The 15921-nt window shown below is 38.7% G+C and overlaps 1 protein-coding gene across 1 annotated transcript; it reads left to right on the plus strand.

Annotated features, from left to right (window-relative positions):
- Positions 1-229: 229 nt before the first annotated feature.
- On the plus strand, positions 230-15623 carry LOC311126697 (uncharacterized protein). The gene is made up of 4 exons (XM_084200691.1): positions 230-324; positions 1187-1423; positions 14852-15110; positions 15562-15623. The coding sequence occupies exons 2-4, from the start codon at positions 1321-1323 to the stop codon at positions 15572-15574; spliced, it is 375 nt and encodes a 124-aa protein (XP_084056817.1). The 5' UTR covers positions 230-324; positions 1187-1320; the 3' UTR covers positions 15575-15623.
- The last annotated feature ends 298 nt before the right edge of the window (positions 15624-15921 follow it).

The raw sequence follows: 15921 nt of genomic DNA on the forward strand, positions 1-15921 counted from the left end.
AAAGTATAGAACACTTTAGTTTCCGGTTCTTTTTAACGTTATTTTTCAGTTCTGTTCCCTGAACCGGTTCCAACCCTAGAGACATTATTTGGATGAAGGTCATGCTTAGCCTAATAAACTATAAAGGGAAATAAATTGCTACAGTTTACACTTTTTTAGTAATTTAATGAAATGTTGTAATCCGATCTCGGAATGCACGGACCGTTAGTAGTGGGGGAACAGGAAGTTCCGGGCAGGCGGGCACCATTCTTCACAATAAAGAAAGCGCCAGAACTGTGCAGTCAAGAAGATAACCTTTGTGTCCGTTTCTATTTATTACTAGAGGTATGTAATAGCACGTTTAAACTTTCTAATGTCGAAAGAACATGTCATACCATGCTAGGTAACACATCCGTTAAGGTATTATCACGTTTGGTAAAGGTTTGATGTGTTATTTTTGTGTCAAACCGAGTGAGTGAAAGAACGTGATAAAAACTATTTTACAAGTCACATAGCTAGAGACTTTGGGTTTGTCTGAGTGGATGTACATAATTTTCTCAAGGTAATTTCATAAATAATCCATTTATTTGAGATTTCTGTGTTCGTTTAGCATATTATTGGTTTTGTGTGTAATATTCCCAAGCTGGTAAAATGGCGGCTACTCTCGGTCAGCGTCAACGGACTTCAGTGAGGACAGTGCGGGTGCATCAGATAGAGACAATTTCACGGTCGCACTACTGTTTTGAAGCAGAATGTAATGATTATCAGTTTTCTGCATGTGTACTAATATTCAGACACATTCTATTGTTTCTGTCTTTATCAATAAATGTTGCTATGGTGTGAACAGGAAATACAATTGGTTTTTGATTGAAGTAATACAGTGAAGACAAGGTTTAAGGAAATTAGCACACAGTGCTGTCTAAAACAAACTGTAACCTTGTACTAAATGGATTTTGATTCATCTATGCATTTATCTACTATAGGTTAGGTATTAGCTCAAAAGTATTGTGGCACTCCTGCACCTTAATATGAACAGTACCGGCACCCAAAATGAGTATTAGCACCTATTTCAGTCCAAGTCAAGCACTGAATTACATAATTGAACAAGAAAAAAGTGAAAATATTTTTAGAGAATAAAGAAAATGCCAGAACTGTGAAGACAATAACGTTTGTGTCCGTTTCTCTTTATTACTACTGGCCGATTCAGGTAAGTCTGAGGCCGGTAACATCAACAGTGAGGACAACACCCAGCCTGCCTCTCTCCTTCCACGCTGAGTCCAAACCTACAGTTACTGGGTCCTGATTGTGACAGTGGAGCCCAATTTACTGCAGGATCCAGAGATGGCATCAGTGAAGCTGGAAGACTGCAGTCAAACACTGGAGCTGAATGTCAACATTAAAGATGAAGAAGAGGAGGAGAAGATTGGGGAATCTGTTTCTCATGGTAAGAGCAGGTTCTATCTAATTAAGTTTGTTGGACATGATTTGGAAAGGCACACACCTGTCTATATACAGTGCATTCGGAAAGTCTTCAGACCCTTTGACTTTTTCAACATTTTGTTACGTTACAGCCTTATTGTAGAATTGATTAAATTGTTTTTTTCCCTCATCAATCTACACACAATACCCCATAATGACAAAGCAAAAACAGGTTTTTATCAGTTGTTACTAAAACAACAACTGAACAATCACATTTACATAAGTATTCAGACCCTTTACTCAGTACTTTGTTTAAGCACCTTCGGCAGTGATTACAGCCAAAGTCTTAATGTGTATGATGCTACAAGCTTGGCACACCTGTATTTGGGGAGTTTCTCCCATTCCTCTCTGCAGATCCTCTCAAGCTCTGTCAGGTTGGATGGGGCGCGTCACTGCACAGCTATTTTCAGGTCTCCAGAGATGTTTCGATTGGGTTTAAGTCCCGGCTCTGGCTGGGCCACTCAAGGACATTCAGAGACTTGTCCCGAAGCCACTCCTGCGTTGTCTTGGCTGTGTGCTTAGGGTCGTTGTCTTGTTGGAAGGTGAACCTTCGCCCCGGTCTTGAGGTCCTGAGCGCACTGGAGCAGGTTTTCATCAAGGATCTCTCAGTACTTTGCTCCAATCATCTTTCCCTCTATCCTGACTAGGCTCCCAGTCCCTGCCGCTGAACAACATCCCCGCAGCATGATGCTTCCACCACCATGCTTCACCATAAGGATGGTGCCAGGTTTCCTCCAGACGTGATGCTTGGCATTCAAGCCAAGAAGTTCAATCTTGGTTTCATCAGACCAGAGAATCTTGTTTCTCATGGTCCGAGTCCTTTAGGTGCCTTTTGGCAAACTCCAAGCGGGCTGTCATGTGCCTTTTGCTGAGGAGTGGCTTCCGCCTGGCCACTCTACCATAAAGGCCTGATTGGTGGAGTGCTGAAGAGATGGTTGTCCTTCTGGAAGGTTCTCCCATATCCATAGAGGAACTCTGGAGCTCTGTCAGTGACCATCATGTTCTTGGTCAACTATATAGACAGCTGTGTGACTTTCCAAATCATCTCCAATCAATTGAATTTACCACAGTTGGACTCCAATTAAGTTTTAGAAACATCTCAAGGATGATCAATGGAAACAGGATCCACCTGAGCTCAATTTCTAGTCTCATAGCAAAGGGTGTGAATACTTATTTTTTTTTTTACATTTTTAGTCATTTAGCAGACGCTCTTATCCAGAGCGACTTACAGTTAGTGAATACATATATATATATATATATATATTTTTTTATACTGGCCCCCCGTGGGAATCAAACCCACAACCCTGGCGTTGCAAACGCCATGCTCTATCAACTGAGCTACATCCCTGCCGGCCATTCCCTCCCCTACCCTGGACGACGCTGGGCCAATTGTGCGCCGCCCATGAGTCTCCCGGTCGCGGCCGGCTGCGACAGAGCCTGGATTCGAACCAGGATCTCTAGTGACACAGTTAGCACTGCGATGCAGTGCCTTAGACCACTGCGCCACTCAGGAGACAATTGTGCGCCGCCCATGACTTATGTAAACAAGGTATTTCTGCTGTTTTTATTTTTAATACATTTTCAAAAATGTCTAAGAACCTCTTCACTTTGTCATTATGAGGTATTGTGTGTAGATTGATGATAATTTTTTTAATTAATCAATTTCAGAATAAGGCTGTAACGTAACAAATTGTGGAAAATGTCAAGGGGTCTGAATACTTTCCTAATGCACTGTACATATCCAAAAGTGGACCTAGAAGTTTGTCCTTAAATATCTATTCGGAGCCCATCTGGACCTTCTGCTTTACCTCCCTTCAGATTGAAAATAGCATCAGATATTTCAACACCATCCAATTCCTTTTCCAGATCCAATTTAGTGTCTTCTGAAGTAGAGGGAAAATCAAGACCTGACTAGTTCAGTTCTCAGGAGATTCAGAGTTGTAAAGTGTGTTGTAGTAGGAAGCAAATGTTTGGTTTATTTCTACAGGATCCATTGATAATTGTCCTTGTAAATTATGAATTGCATTAAAGGCTGAATTTTACTTCTTAATGTGCCAGGCCAGCAATTTACCAGGTTTTTCACCTTGATCATAGAAGGACTGTTTCAGCCTAGTTAAGCTGTTTGCAGCCTTTGAGGTGGGAAGTTCTTCATACTGAGCTTTAAGACCAAATCATTCCTTGTTTACTTCTACTGAGTTATCCAAAAAAGCTTCCCTCTCCAATTCTCTCATTTTGCTGTCCATCTCTCATTTTCTGATTTTATTTTATTTTAAACTGGTAAAACGTATAATTGCTCCCAAATATGTGCTTTGAAAGCCTCCCATCTGGTACTCGCTGACGTTTGGTCAGTGTTCAATGTCAAATAAACATCTATATGCACTCCAACGTAATGTAAGAAGTCTGGGTCCTGTAACCATCTGGGATGCAAACGCCATCAAGAGGATCCTTTTACTAGTTTTGTATACCTATAGAATAATGACACATGGGAATGGTCATTCAAAACAATAGTATCATATCCATTTCCTGCTACATTGGGAAGCAATGAGCAAGAAACTAAAAAGTAGTCTACATGAGAATATGATTTAAATGTTGACGAGTAACATGAATACTCCCTTTTACTCGGGTTCTGAGTCCTCCAAGGTTCACATAGATTTAAGTCCTTAATGAAATGCTGTAATTTCTTTCTACTCTGCGAGTGGGAAGTGTCTAAACCAGAGGAGCGATCTAGATGAGGATCAAGAGTGCAATTAAAGTCCCCTGCCATTAGGACCTTACCAGGAATGGAGGCTATCAATAGAAATACATTCTCATAGAATTTGGGATTATCATCATTAGGACCATAAACATTAACCAGATTAATATGCTCATTCAAAAGAGTTTCCTGTATCAAAATATATCTACCAGCTGTATCAGTTATAATAGTATCCACTTGAAACGGAACAGATTAGTGAATTAAAACCATAACACCATGAGAATGAGAGGAGAAACAGGATGCTATTACTTGCCCTGGCCATCTCCTGCATACTTTAAGTAGCTCATCCTTCAACAAGTGAGTTTCTTGTAGGAATACAATAGATGAATGAAGTTGTTTAAGCCTAGTAATAACCTGTTTTAAGCTTGGATAGTTTACAAACTCCACAGACATTCCACAAAGTACATTTAAGTTTAGCATTTGAAGTCATTTAACCAAAGATGTAAAGATGGAATAAGCTAAAGCATAAAGGCATATCTAAAATCTTTTTCCATTTCCATTTTAGTCATTTAGCAGACGCTCTTATCCAGAGCGACTTAAAGTTAGTGAGTGCATACATATACAGTGGGGGAAAAAAGTATTTAGTCAGCCACCAATTGTGCAAGTTCTCCCACTTAAAAAGATGAGAGGCCTGTAATTTTCATCATAGGTACACGTCAACTATGACAGACAAATTGAGAGAGAAAAATCCAGAAAATCACATTGTAGGATTTTTAATGAATTTATTTGCAAATTATGGTGGAAAAAATAAGTATTTGGTCACCTACAAACAAGCAAGATTTCTGGCTCTCACAGACCTGTAACTTCTTCTTTAAGAGGCTCCTCTGTCCTCCACTCGTTACCTGTATTAATGGCACCTGTTTGAACTTGTTATCAGCATAAAAGACACCTGTCCACAACCTCAAACAGTCACACTCCAAACTCCACTATGGCCAAGCCCAAAGAGCTGTCAAAGGACACCAGAAACAAAATTGTAGACCTGCACCAGGCTGGGAACACTGAATCTGCAATAGGTAAGCAGCTTGGTTTGAAGAAATCAACTGGGAGCAATTATTAGGAAATGGAAGACATACAAGACCACTGATAATCTCCCTCGATCTGGGGCTCCACGCAAGATCTCACCCCGTGGGGTCAAAATGATCACAAAAATCCCAGAACCACACGGGGGGACCTAGTGAATGACCTGCAGAGAGCTGGGACCAAAGGAACAAAGCCTACCACCAGTAACACACTACGCCGCCAGGGACTCAAATCATGCAGTGCCAGACGTGTCCCCCTGCTTAAGCCAGTACATGTCCAGGCCCGTCTGAAGTTTGCTAGAGTGCATTTGGATGATCCAGAAGAGGATTGGGAGAATGTCATATGGTCAGATGAAACCAAAATACAACTTTTTGGTAAAAACTCAACTCGTCGTGTTTGGAGGACAAAGAATGCTGAGTTGCATCCAAAGAACACCATACCTACTGTGAAGCATGGGGGTGGAAACATCATGCTTTGGGGCTGTTTTTCTGCAAAGAGACCAGGACGACTGATCCGTGTAAAGGAAAGAATGAATGGGGCCATGTATCGTGAGATTTTGAGTGAAAACCTCCTTCCATCAGCAAGGGCATTGAAGATGAAACGTGGCTGGGTCTTTCAGCATGACAATGATCCCAAACACACCGCCCGGGCAACAAAGGAGTGGCTTCGTAAGAAGCATTTCAAGGTCCTGGAGTGGCCTAGCCAGTCTCCAGATCTCAACCCCATAGAAAATCTTTGGAGGGAGTTGAAAGTCCGTGTTGCCCAGCGACAGCCCCAAAACATCACTTCTCTAGAGGAGATCTGCATGGAGGCATGGGCCAAAATACCAGCAACAGTGTGTGAAAACCTTGTGAAGACTTACAGAAAACGTTTGACCTGTGTCATTGCCAACAGAGTATATAACAAAGTATTGAGAAACTTTTGTTATTGACCAAATACTTATTTTCCACCATAATTTGCAAATAAATTCATTAAAAATCCTACAATGTGATTTTCTGGATTTTTCTTTTCTCATTTTGTTTGTCATAGTTGACGTGTACCTATGATGAAAATTACAGGCATCTCTCATCTTTTTAGGTCGGAGAACTTGCACAATTGGTGGCTGACTAAATACTTTTTTCCCCCACTGTATATATTTTTTTCATACTGGCCCCCCGTGGGAATCGAACCCACAACCCTGGCGTTGCAAACGCCATGCTCTACCAACTGAGCTACACATGGTTTAGTAACCACAAGGACAGCATGAATATTTTGTAGTGAGGAAAATATGTAAAGATCTGTTGAAACAAATATTTCCTAACAGTAAAACACTGAACCCCATTCCTCTGTCTTCCTAACTGAGACAATCAACGCTTCCTCTCCCACCTCCCCCTGATCGTAGAGTGTAGCCTGGTGGACGACTGATCCATTAAAGAGAGCAGTCTAACCTAAGTGACGCTAAACAAAACAAAGTATCTCCTGCCTTCTCTCAGCCATTACTTCTCACGAACAAAACAAAAGGCATATCTTGCAAGATTTTATGTTAAATATCACGTAGTATTTGTTTGAAAAGTAGCAAAGAATAGCTCCACCTAAAACAGTAACGCTAGTTAGTGAAGCCTGAGACTAACGTTAACGTTACAGTATGGACCGTCCAAAATAGTGGTAGATGATCCACAACACAGGGTCTGCTGCTAGTAGCTACCAAGTAACAATATGGCCCATACGTATAGCGTTAACGTAGTATACCATGATACGTTTATAAACCAGAAAAAGTATCAAAGATCAGAAATGAACAGCCTACGTGAGAAAAATATATATAATTGAATATGTGCTACATTACCCAAAGGCCCTTTGCACATGATGTTAGGCTTGCACCTGAATGTCAATCATTTTAGTCCAAGGATATGATTCAAAGGCCTCCATCATTCTTAAATGGAAAAAGTGTGGAACCACCAATACTTTTTCTAGAGCTGGCTGCCTGGACAAACTAAGCAATCGGGGGAGAAGGGCCTTGGTCAGGGAGGTCACCAGGAAGCCGGTGGTCACTCTGACAGAGCTCCAGAGTTCTGTGGCGATAGGAGAACCTTCCAGAAGGACAACCATCTCTGCAGCACTCCACCAATCAGGCCTTTATGGGTAGAGTGGCTCGACGGAAGCCACTCCTCATGAAAAGGCACATGACTGCCTGCTGGGAGTTTGCCAAAAGACACCTAAAGGACTCTCAGACCATGAGAAACAAGATTCTCTGGTCTGATGAAACCAAGATTGAACTCTTTGGCCTGAATGCCAAGCGTCACTTCTGGAGGAATCCTGGCACCATCCCAAAGGTGAAGCATGGTGGGGGCAGCATCATGCTGTGGTGGTGTTTTTCAGTGGCAGGGACTGGGAGACTAGTCAGGATCGAGGGAAAGATGAACGGAGCAAAGTACAGAGAGACCTGAAAATAGCTGTGTGGCGATACTCCCCATCTAACCTGACAATCTTCAGAGGATCTGCAGAGAAACTCCTCAAATACAGGTATGCCAAGCTTGTAGCGTCATACCCAAGAAGACTTGAGGCTGTAATCACTGCCAAAGGTGCTTCAACAAAGTACTGAGTAAAGTCAATGCGGTCGGACCATCATATAATAGGCATATACATTACTCTTACTGAATTTCCACGTGGGCGAGGATATTGGAAATTTAATCAAAGCCTATTGGATGATAATTTATTTATAATTAGAACAAAGGAATTTATAACTGACTTTTTCCAACATAACATAGGTACAGCGAATCCCCTTATTGTATGGGACACCTTTAAATGTGCCTTTAGAGGCCATGCAATTCAGTACTCATCTCGAAAACAAAAGCAATTTAGGTCAAAAGAGTTTATACTAAGAAAGGAAATAGAAAGTCTAACAGAACAGATAGATGGCAATAAAAACTGTAACATAGAGGCTCAGAATAAATTAGAGGAAAAACAAAAAGAAATGGAGAAACTTATTCAAGAAAGATCAAGTGTAATATATTATAAAAATAAAGCAAACTGGATGGAATATGGGGAAAAATGCACAAAATTATTTTTTAATCTTCAACATAGGAATGCTACCAAAAAGAACTTAATGAAACTGGTTACAATTGACGGAGTCACCCATAATTCACCAAATGATATTTTGAAGGAAGAAACAAAGTACTTTAAGCATATGTTTTCTTTTCAGTCGCCTCCATCTCCTCTAACTGAAGCTAATTGTAGAGATTTTTTTCTATTGATAATGTCAAATTAACAGCCACACAGAAAGACTCATGTGAAGGTGAAATTACAGAGGAGGAACTTCTGGATGCAATTAAATACTTTAAGTCTGGGAAAACTCCAGGGTTGGATGGCATACCAGTCGAGGTTTACCAAACCTTTTTTGATATACTAAGAGGACCGTTATTAGCATGTTTTAACTACTCCTATTTAAATGGTAGATTATCTGACACTCAAGAAGAAGGTCTGATCTCATTATTACTGAAACAGGATACAAGTGGAAAATATAAAGATCCAGTCCATTTACAAAATTGGAGGCCCCTTACACTTCAGTGTTGTGATGCAAAAATCCTAGCAAAATGTATAGCGCATAGAATTAAAAAGGTATTGTCGGATATTATTCATTCTAATCAGACAGGTTTTTTACATGGAAGATACATTGGAGATAATATAAGGCAAGTACTGGAAACAATAGAACACTATGGAAAATATGGGAAACCAGGCCTGCTATTCATAGCAGACTTCGAAAAGGCATTTGATAAAGTTCGACTGGGGTTTATATATAAATGCCTGGAGCATTTCAATTTTGGAGAATCTCTTATAAAATGGGTCAAAATCATGTATAGTAACCCTAGGTGTAAAATAGTAAATAATGGCTATTTCTCAGAAAGTTTTAAACTGTCAAGAGGAGTGAAACAAGGTTGTCCAGTATCGGCATATCTATTTATTGTGGCCATCGAGATGTTAGCTATTAAAATCAGATCCAATAATAATATCAGAGGATTAGAAATACAGGGCTTAAAAACAAAGGTGTCATTGTACGCTGATGATTCATGTTTTCTTTTAAATCCACAACTAGAATCCCTCCACAGCCTCATAGAGGATCTAGATATTTTCTAACCTCTCTGGATTACAACCAAATTATGACAAATGTACTATATTACGTATTGGATCACTAAAAAATAAAAAAATTACATTACCATGTAGTTTACCAATAAAATGGTCTGATGGTGATGTGGATATACTCGGAATACATATCCCAAAGGAAATAAATGATCTCACTTCAATAAATTTTAATAGAAAGTTAGCAAAAATAGATAAGATCTTACTACCATGGAAAGGAAAATACCTGTCAATTTGTGGAAAAATCACCCTGATTAACTCTTTAGTATTATCCCAGTTTACCTATTTGCTTATGGTCTTGCCTACGCCTAGCGAACAGTTTTTTAAATTATATGAGAAAAAAATATTCAATTTTATTTGGAACGGCAAGCCAGACAAAATTAAAAGAGCATATTTATATAATGAATATGAATTCGGAGGACAGAAATTATTAAATATTAAAGCATTAGACCTATCACTAAAAGCTTCAGTCATACAAAAGTTATACTTAAATCCGAACTGGTTCTCAAGCAAATTAGGAAGATTGTCTCACCCAATGTTCAAGAAAGGCCTTTTTCACTTTATTCTGATTACAACCTCTCACTTTCAGTTATTTGAAAAGGAAATAATCTCCAAAATGTCACTATTTCTAAAACAAGCCATAGAAAGTTGGTTGCAATTTCAATTTAATCCTCCAGAAACGACAGAACAAATAATGCAACAAATATTGTGGTTAAATTCAAATATACTAATTGACAAAAAAACTTTATTTTTTGACAATGTTTAAAAAAGGTTTAATCTTCATAAATGATATCATCGGTAGGACTGGTGGAGTTATGTCGCACATGCAGCTAACAAAAACATATGGAAATGTCTGCTCTACCCAAAATTACAACCAAATAATTGCAGCCTTACCGCAAAAGTGGAAGAGGAAAGTGGAAGGGGGAGAAAGTAAGGAACTTGTCTGTCGGCCTTGCATTAAAGAACATAATTGGTTAAGGAAAACTGTGATAAATAAAAAAGTATATCAGTTTCACTTAAGGACCAAAGGATTGACAGCCGTCCCATATAGATTGCAAAATAGTTGGGAAGAGATCTTTGACGTACCGATCCCATGGCATAGTGTTTATGAACTGACACGCAAAACGACACCGGATTCAAAAATTTGAATCTTTCAATTTAAATTATTATATCAAATTCTTGCTACCAATAGAATGTTATTTATATGGGGGATACAATCTTCCCAGCTCTGCTGATTTTGCTGTGAAGAGACAGAATCATTAGATCATTTGTTTTGGTTCTGTCCATTTGTAGCTTGTTTTTGGACACAGGTCCAGGAATGGCTAAAGGATTGCAATATTTACCTGGAACTAACCTTGCAGATAGCATTACTGGGTGATCTGAAAAGTCATAGTCAATCAATCAATAATATAATAATACTTTTAGCAAAATTGTTTATTTTTAATTCACAATCTGTAGAAGCAATGAGAATAGAAAGGTTCAGAACTTTTGTAAAACATCACAGTACGGTTGAAATATATATGGCAAATAGAAATCCTATATGGATGGTGTTAAGAGATAGATGGGAGGTATTGAATAGAGTTGAAGGATGGGACTAATAACAAATAACAACAAATAATAACAAAGATAGCTAATGATGTAAGCATACTGTGTCCATAATAAGTATATAGGTTGTATGTTGGGAGCTTTTGGGAAAGAGCACAGTTAGAAAGATATGGCATATAGAAGCAAACCGGATGGACATCATGAAAATGATCGGAGAGGTTGAGAGTAGAAGAAGTTCAGGAGCAAAAAAAATAAAAAATGATTAAAAAAAATATGTGTGTGTATATATGTATATATATATATATATATATATATATATATATATATATATATATATATATATATATATATATATATATATATATATATATATATATATATATATATATATATATATATATATATAGTGGGGAAAAAAAGTTTGCAGAAAAACAGCCCCAAAGCATGATGTTTCCACCCCCATGCTTCACAGTAGGTATGGTGTTCTTTGGATGCAACTCAGCATTCTTTGTACTCCAAACACGACGAGTTGAGTTTTTACCAAAAAGTTATATTTTGGTTTCATCTGACCATATGATATTCTCCCAATCCTCTTCTGGATCATCCAAATGCACTCTAGCAAACTTCAGACGGGCCTGGACATGTACTGGCTTAAGCAGGGGGACACAGCAGGATTTGAGTCCCTGGTGGCGTAGTGTGTTACTGATGGTAGGCTTTGTTACTTTGGTCCCAGCTCTCTGCAGGTCATTCTCTAGGTCCCCCCGTGTGGTTCTGGGATTTTTGCTCACCGTTCTTGTGATCATTTTGACCCCACGGGGTGAGATCTTGCGTGGAGCCCCAGATCGAGGGAGATTATCAGTGGTGTTGTATGTCTTCCATTTCCTAATAATTGCTCCCACAGTTGATTTCTTCAAACCAAGCTGCTTACCTATTGCAGATTCAGTCATCCCAGCCTGGTGCAGGTCTACAATTTTGTTTCTGGTGTCCTTTGACAGCTCTTTGGTCTTGGCCATAGTGGAGTTTGGAGTGTGACTGTTTGAGGTTGTGGACAGGTGTATTTTATACTGATAACAAGTTCAAACAGGTGCCATTAATACAGGAAATGAGGGGAGGACAGAGGAGCCTCTTAAAGAAGAAGTTACAGGTCTGTGAGAGCCAGAAACCTTGCTTGTTTGTAGGTGACCAAATACTTATTTTCCACCATAATTTGCAAATAAATTCATTAAAAATCCTACAATGTGATTTTCTGGATTTTTTTTTCTCAATTTGTCTGTCATAGTTGACGTGTACCTATGATGAAAATTACAGGCATCTCTCATCTTTTTAAGTGGGAGAACTTGCACAATTGGTGGCTGACTAAATACTTTTTTCCCCCACTGTATATAAAAACATGGGGGATTGGAAGTGATGCAGACAATTACATTGATAGAAGATACAATCTATCTACAATATTAAGCTGATCCATTCCCCCCCAAAAACATTTTTTTTGTACTGAGTAAAGTCTGAATACTGTTTTTTTTATTATTGTTATTTTTGCAAAAAATGGTGTCTTAAAACGTAGCGGTCAAACAGGAAATGCTTCCAATCATTTTTCCTTTTTATTCATTTTAGAAACACTTAAAATGAGGGCTGTTTTGTGTAGGCTTACCCTGGCGTGACTTTTAGCAATATATTCGGCTCTATTTCCTCTCAGATTATAAAACTCTAATTATCATTAAAGTAGACATCATGCAAAACAACAAATCACTGCAATCTCCTGCACGTCATCTCTAGCTGACACCTTTGCTAACAGGTATTGTGTCAATTTAAAACTTGCACATGACAGTTCACAGAATTGACCATTTAAATAAATGTAGCCTATTTATTCATTACTAAATTTAGCTAACATTAGATAGTTAACCCAGAGATCCTTACCTTTGACTCGATTCGGCAGAAAACCTCTTAGTTTATATAATGCTTTTCCGAGCTAATTCCATCCAACAGTTGCCAACCATTATTGAGTGTCACTCCTCACCACATATAGGATCACCCTATATGGTATCGTGTTGCACCCTAGTCAGGATATTCCATCACGTACTCCTTCTAAGATTAGCACCAGTGGCCCCCCAGCTATCTTGGCCCGCATACCTTCTGGCACCCACCAGTGACAGAAATAAATACATGGAATGTATGTCATCTTTCAAATCCTTATGCAGCTCTCAATATTCCAAACATTAACTAATACTTTATAAAATACATAATATCAGTATGTAATAGCACGTTTAAACTTTCTTTTATCGAAAGAACATGTCATACCTTGCTAGGTAACAAATCCGTTAAGGTATTATCACGTTTGGTAAAGGTTTGATGTGTTATTTTTATGTCAGACTGAGTAAACCTGGTAACTATTTTACAAGTCACATAGTGTTGTGGAAAATAACCACTATCCTTTATTACAAATAAGGTCTTAGAGTTTTTGTTGCATCAAGATGACTTTATTAGAGTTTCAACAAAGCCGATACCAGTCTGAATGGCACACCCCTTACGCTCTCCCCCCCTCTTATATTGTCCCCTCTTCAGTTTTCCCACTCTTTTATTGCTCCGCCCACTTCCTTTGTCTCTGAGAGCGGCTAAACTCGACTTTCATTAAGTTCAGAGTACTACAATCAATCAATCCTTATCTTGCAAAAACACTCATGTTTAGTTTAAACTCTGTTCAACCCCGGCTCTTTTCACTGTGTTTGAAGACAGAAACAAAAGGCCCAAGCCAGTTTCAGTCTTTGATATGATAAGACAACCATGGATCTAAGTAAGAGCAAGCAATCTGACCCTAGGTCAGATTCCCTCTTTACCACCACACACACAGTGAAATGACCCAATTACATTCCTGGCCCAGTAACAAATAATTCTAACTCTATGTTCGTGATTAACCCAGTTTTATCTGATAATCCATTAAAAAATACACATCAATAGCTAGATACTTTGAGTTTGTCTGAATGGATGTACATAATTTCCACAAGGTGATTTCATTAAGAATCTGTTTATTTTAGATTTCCGAGTTTTTGGTTTTGTGTAAAATTAACAAGCTGGTAAAATGGTGCCGCCCACTCAGTCAGCGTCAACGGACTTCAGTGCAGCAGAGAGAGACAGCAGAGAGAGACAATTTCACGGTCGCACTACTGTTTTTGAAGCTGAATGTAATGATAATCAATTTTCTACATCTGTACTAATATTCAGACACATTAATTTGTTTCTGTATTTATCGATAAATGTTACTATGGTGTGAACGGAAAATACAATTGGTTTTTGATTGAAAGATTACAGTGAAGACAAGGTTATTCAGGAAAATAGTACATAGTGCTGCCTAAAACAAACAGTGACCTTGTACTAAATGGCTTTTTTCATTTATGCATTTACAGTACCAGTCAAAAGTTTGGACACACCTACTCATTCAAGGGTTTTTCTTAATTTTTTACTATTTTCTACATTGTAGTATAATAGTGAAGACATTTTAAACTATGAAATAACACATATGGAATCATGTAGTAACCAAAAAAGTGTAAAACAAATCAAATATATTTTAGATTCTTCAAAGTAGCCACCCTTTGCCTTGATGACAGCTTTGTAGAATCTTTATAATCTACAATGTAGAAAATAGTAAAAATAAAGAAAACCCCTGGAGTGAGTAGGTGTTCTAAAACGTTTGACTGGTACTGTATGTGAATTTGTGAAAATCTGCTATAGGTTAAGGACCGGCACCTCAAATATCTAGTGCTTGAGCTGCTGTTCCTCTTATAGAATGTTAGCTCAACAGTATTGTGGAGCTCCTGCACCTAAATATAAACAGTACCGGCACCTATTTCAGTCCAAGTCAAGCACTGAAATAGATAATTTAACAAGAAGAGTATATTTTTAGAGAATAAAGCAAGTGCCAGAACTGTCAAGACAATAACCTTTTGTGTCTGTTTCTCATTGTTACTACAGGACGACTAGAATTAAATCTGAGGCCGGTAACATCAACAGTGAGGACAAACCCAAACTGCCTCTCTCCTTCCACACTGAGTCCAAACCTACAGTCACTGGGTCCTGATTGTGACAGTGGTGCCCAGTTTGCTAAGCAGGATCCAGAGATGGCATCAGTGAAGCTGGAAGACTGCAGTCAAACACTGGAGTTGAATGTCAACATTAAAGATGAAGAAGAGGAGGAGAAGATTGGGAAATCTGTTTCTCATGGTAAGAGCAGGTTCGTTCCAACTTCCCACTGTGCATGAAAAGTTGCAGTAGAACTGTTTCATGATGAACTGTTTCAATGAGAAGGTAGATATTATTTCATGCTACTGATACTTACATGGTTTGACACCAGTATTGTCAACATTTGTTTTATTCACTGGGCTATCTGGAGTGATCAGAGAGTAGACTAAAGAAGTGAAGTAGACAAACTGCCAATGTTTTAAAGTTCTATTAAATGAGTCTGTGTAGTTACTAACCCTTGTGATAGTGAGTGGAGGATGACACTAACCCTTGTGATAGTGAGTGGAGGATGATATGGCTTCTACATCTGCATTGCTTGCTCTTTGGGGTTTTAGGCTGGGTTTCTGTAAAGCACTTTGTGACAACTTCTGATGTAAAAAGGGCTTCATAAAATACATTTGATTGACACCAACTGACTGGTTCTTCTGTTGTTGTTCACACAGGAGACCATGTTGAGACATTCTCTACATCCAGAGAGCAACAGCAAGAATATCACAGAGCTAATAGGTCTCACCACTGCCCACATTGTGAGGAGATTTTCCCATTTCTATCAAAGCTAAAAATACACCTACAAATACACACAGGAGAGAAGCCTTATTCCTGCTCTGACTGTGGAAAGAGTTTCTCTCGACTGGACCACTTAAAACAACATGAACGTATACATACAGGAGAGAAGCCTTACTCCTGCTCTGACTGTGTAAAATGCTTCACAACATCATCTGAGCTAAAATTCCATCAGAGAACACACACAGGAGAGAAGCCTTACTCCTGCTCTGACTGTGGGGCAAGTTTCTCTCTACCTG

Source organism: Coregonus lavaretus (assembly GCF_964263955.1).
Source record: "Coregonus lavaretus genome assembly, contig: HAP1_SCAFFOLD_160, whole genome shotgun sequence".
NCBI classification, from domain to species: domain Eukaryota; kingdom Metazoa; phylum Chordata; class Actinopteri; order Salmoniformes; family Salmonidae; genus Coregonus; species Coregonus lavaretus.

Bases quoted from the DNA above. Each gene is read 5' to 3' on its own strand.
- LOC311126697 (XM_084200691.1), top strand. From the start codon at position 1,321: ATGGCATCAGTGAAGCTGGAAGACTGCAGTCAAACACTGGAGCTGAAT. The intron at 1,424-14,851 runs GTAAGAGCAGGT...TTGTTACTACAG, and splicing joins TGGGGAATCTGTTTCTCATG to GACGACTAGAATTAAATCTG.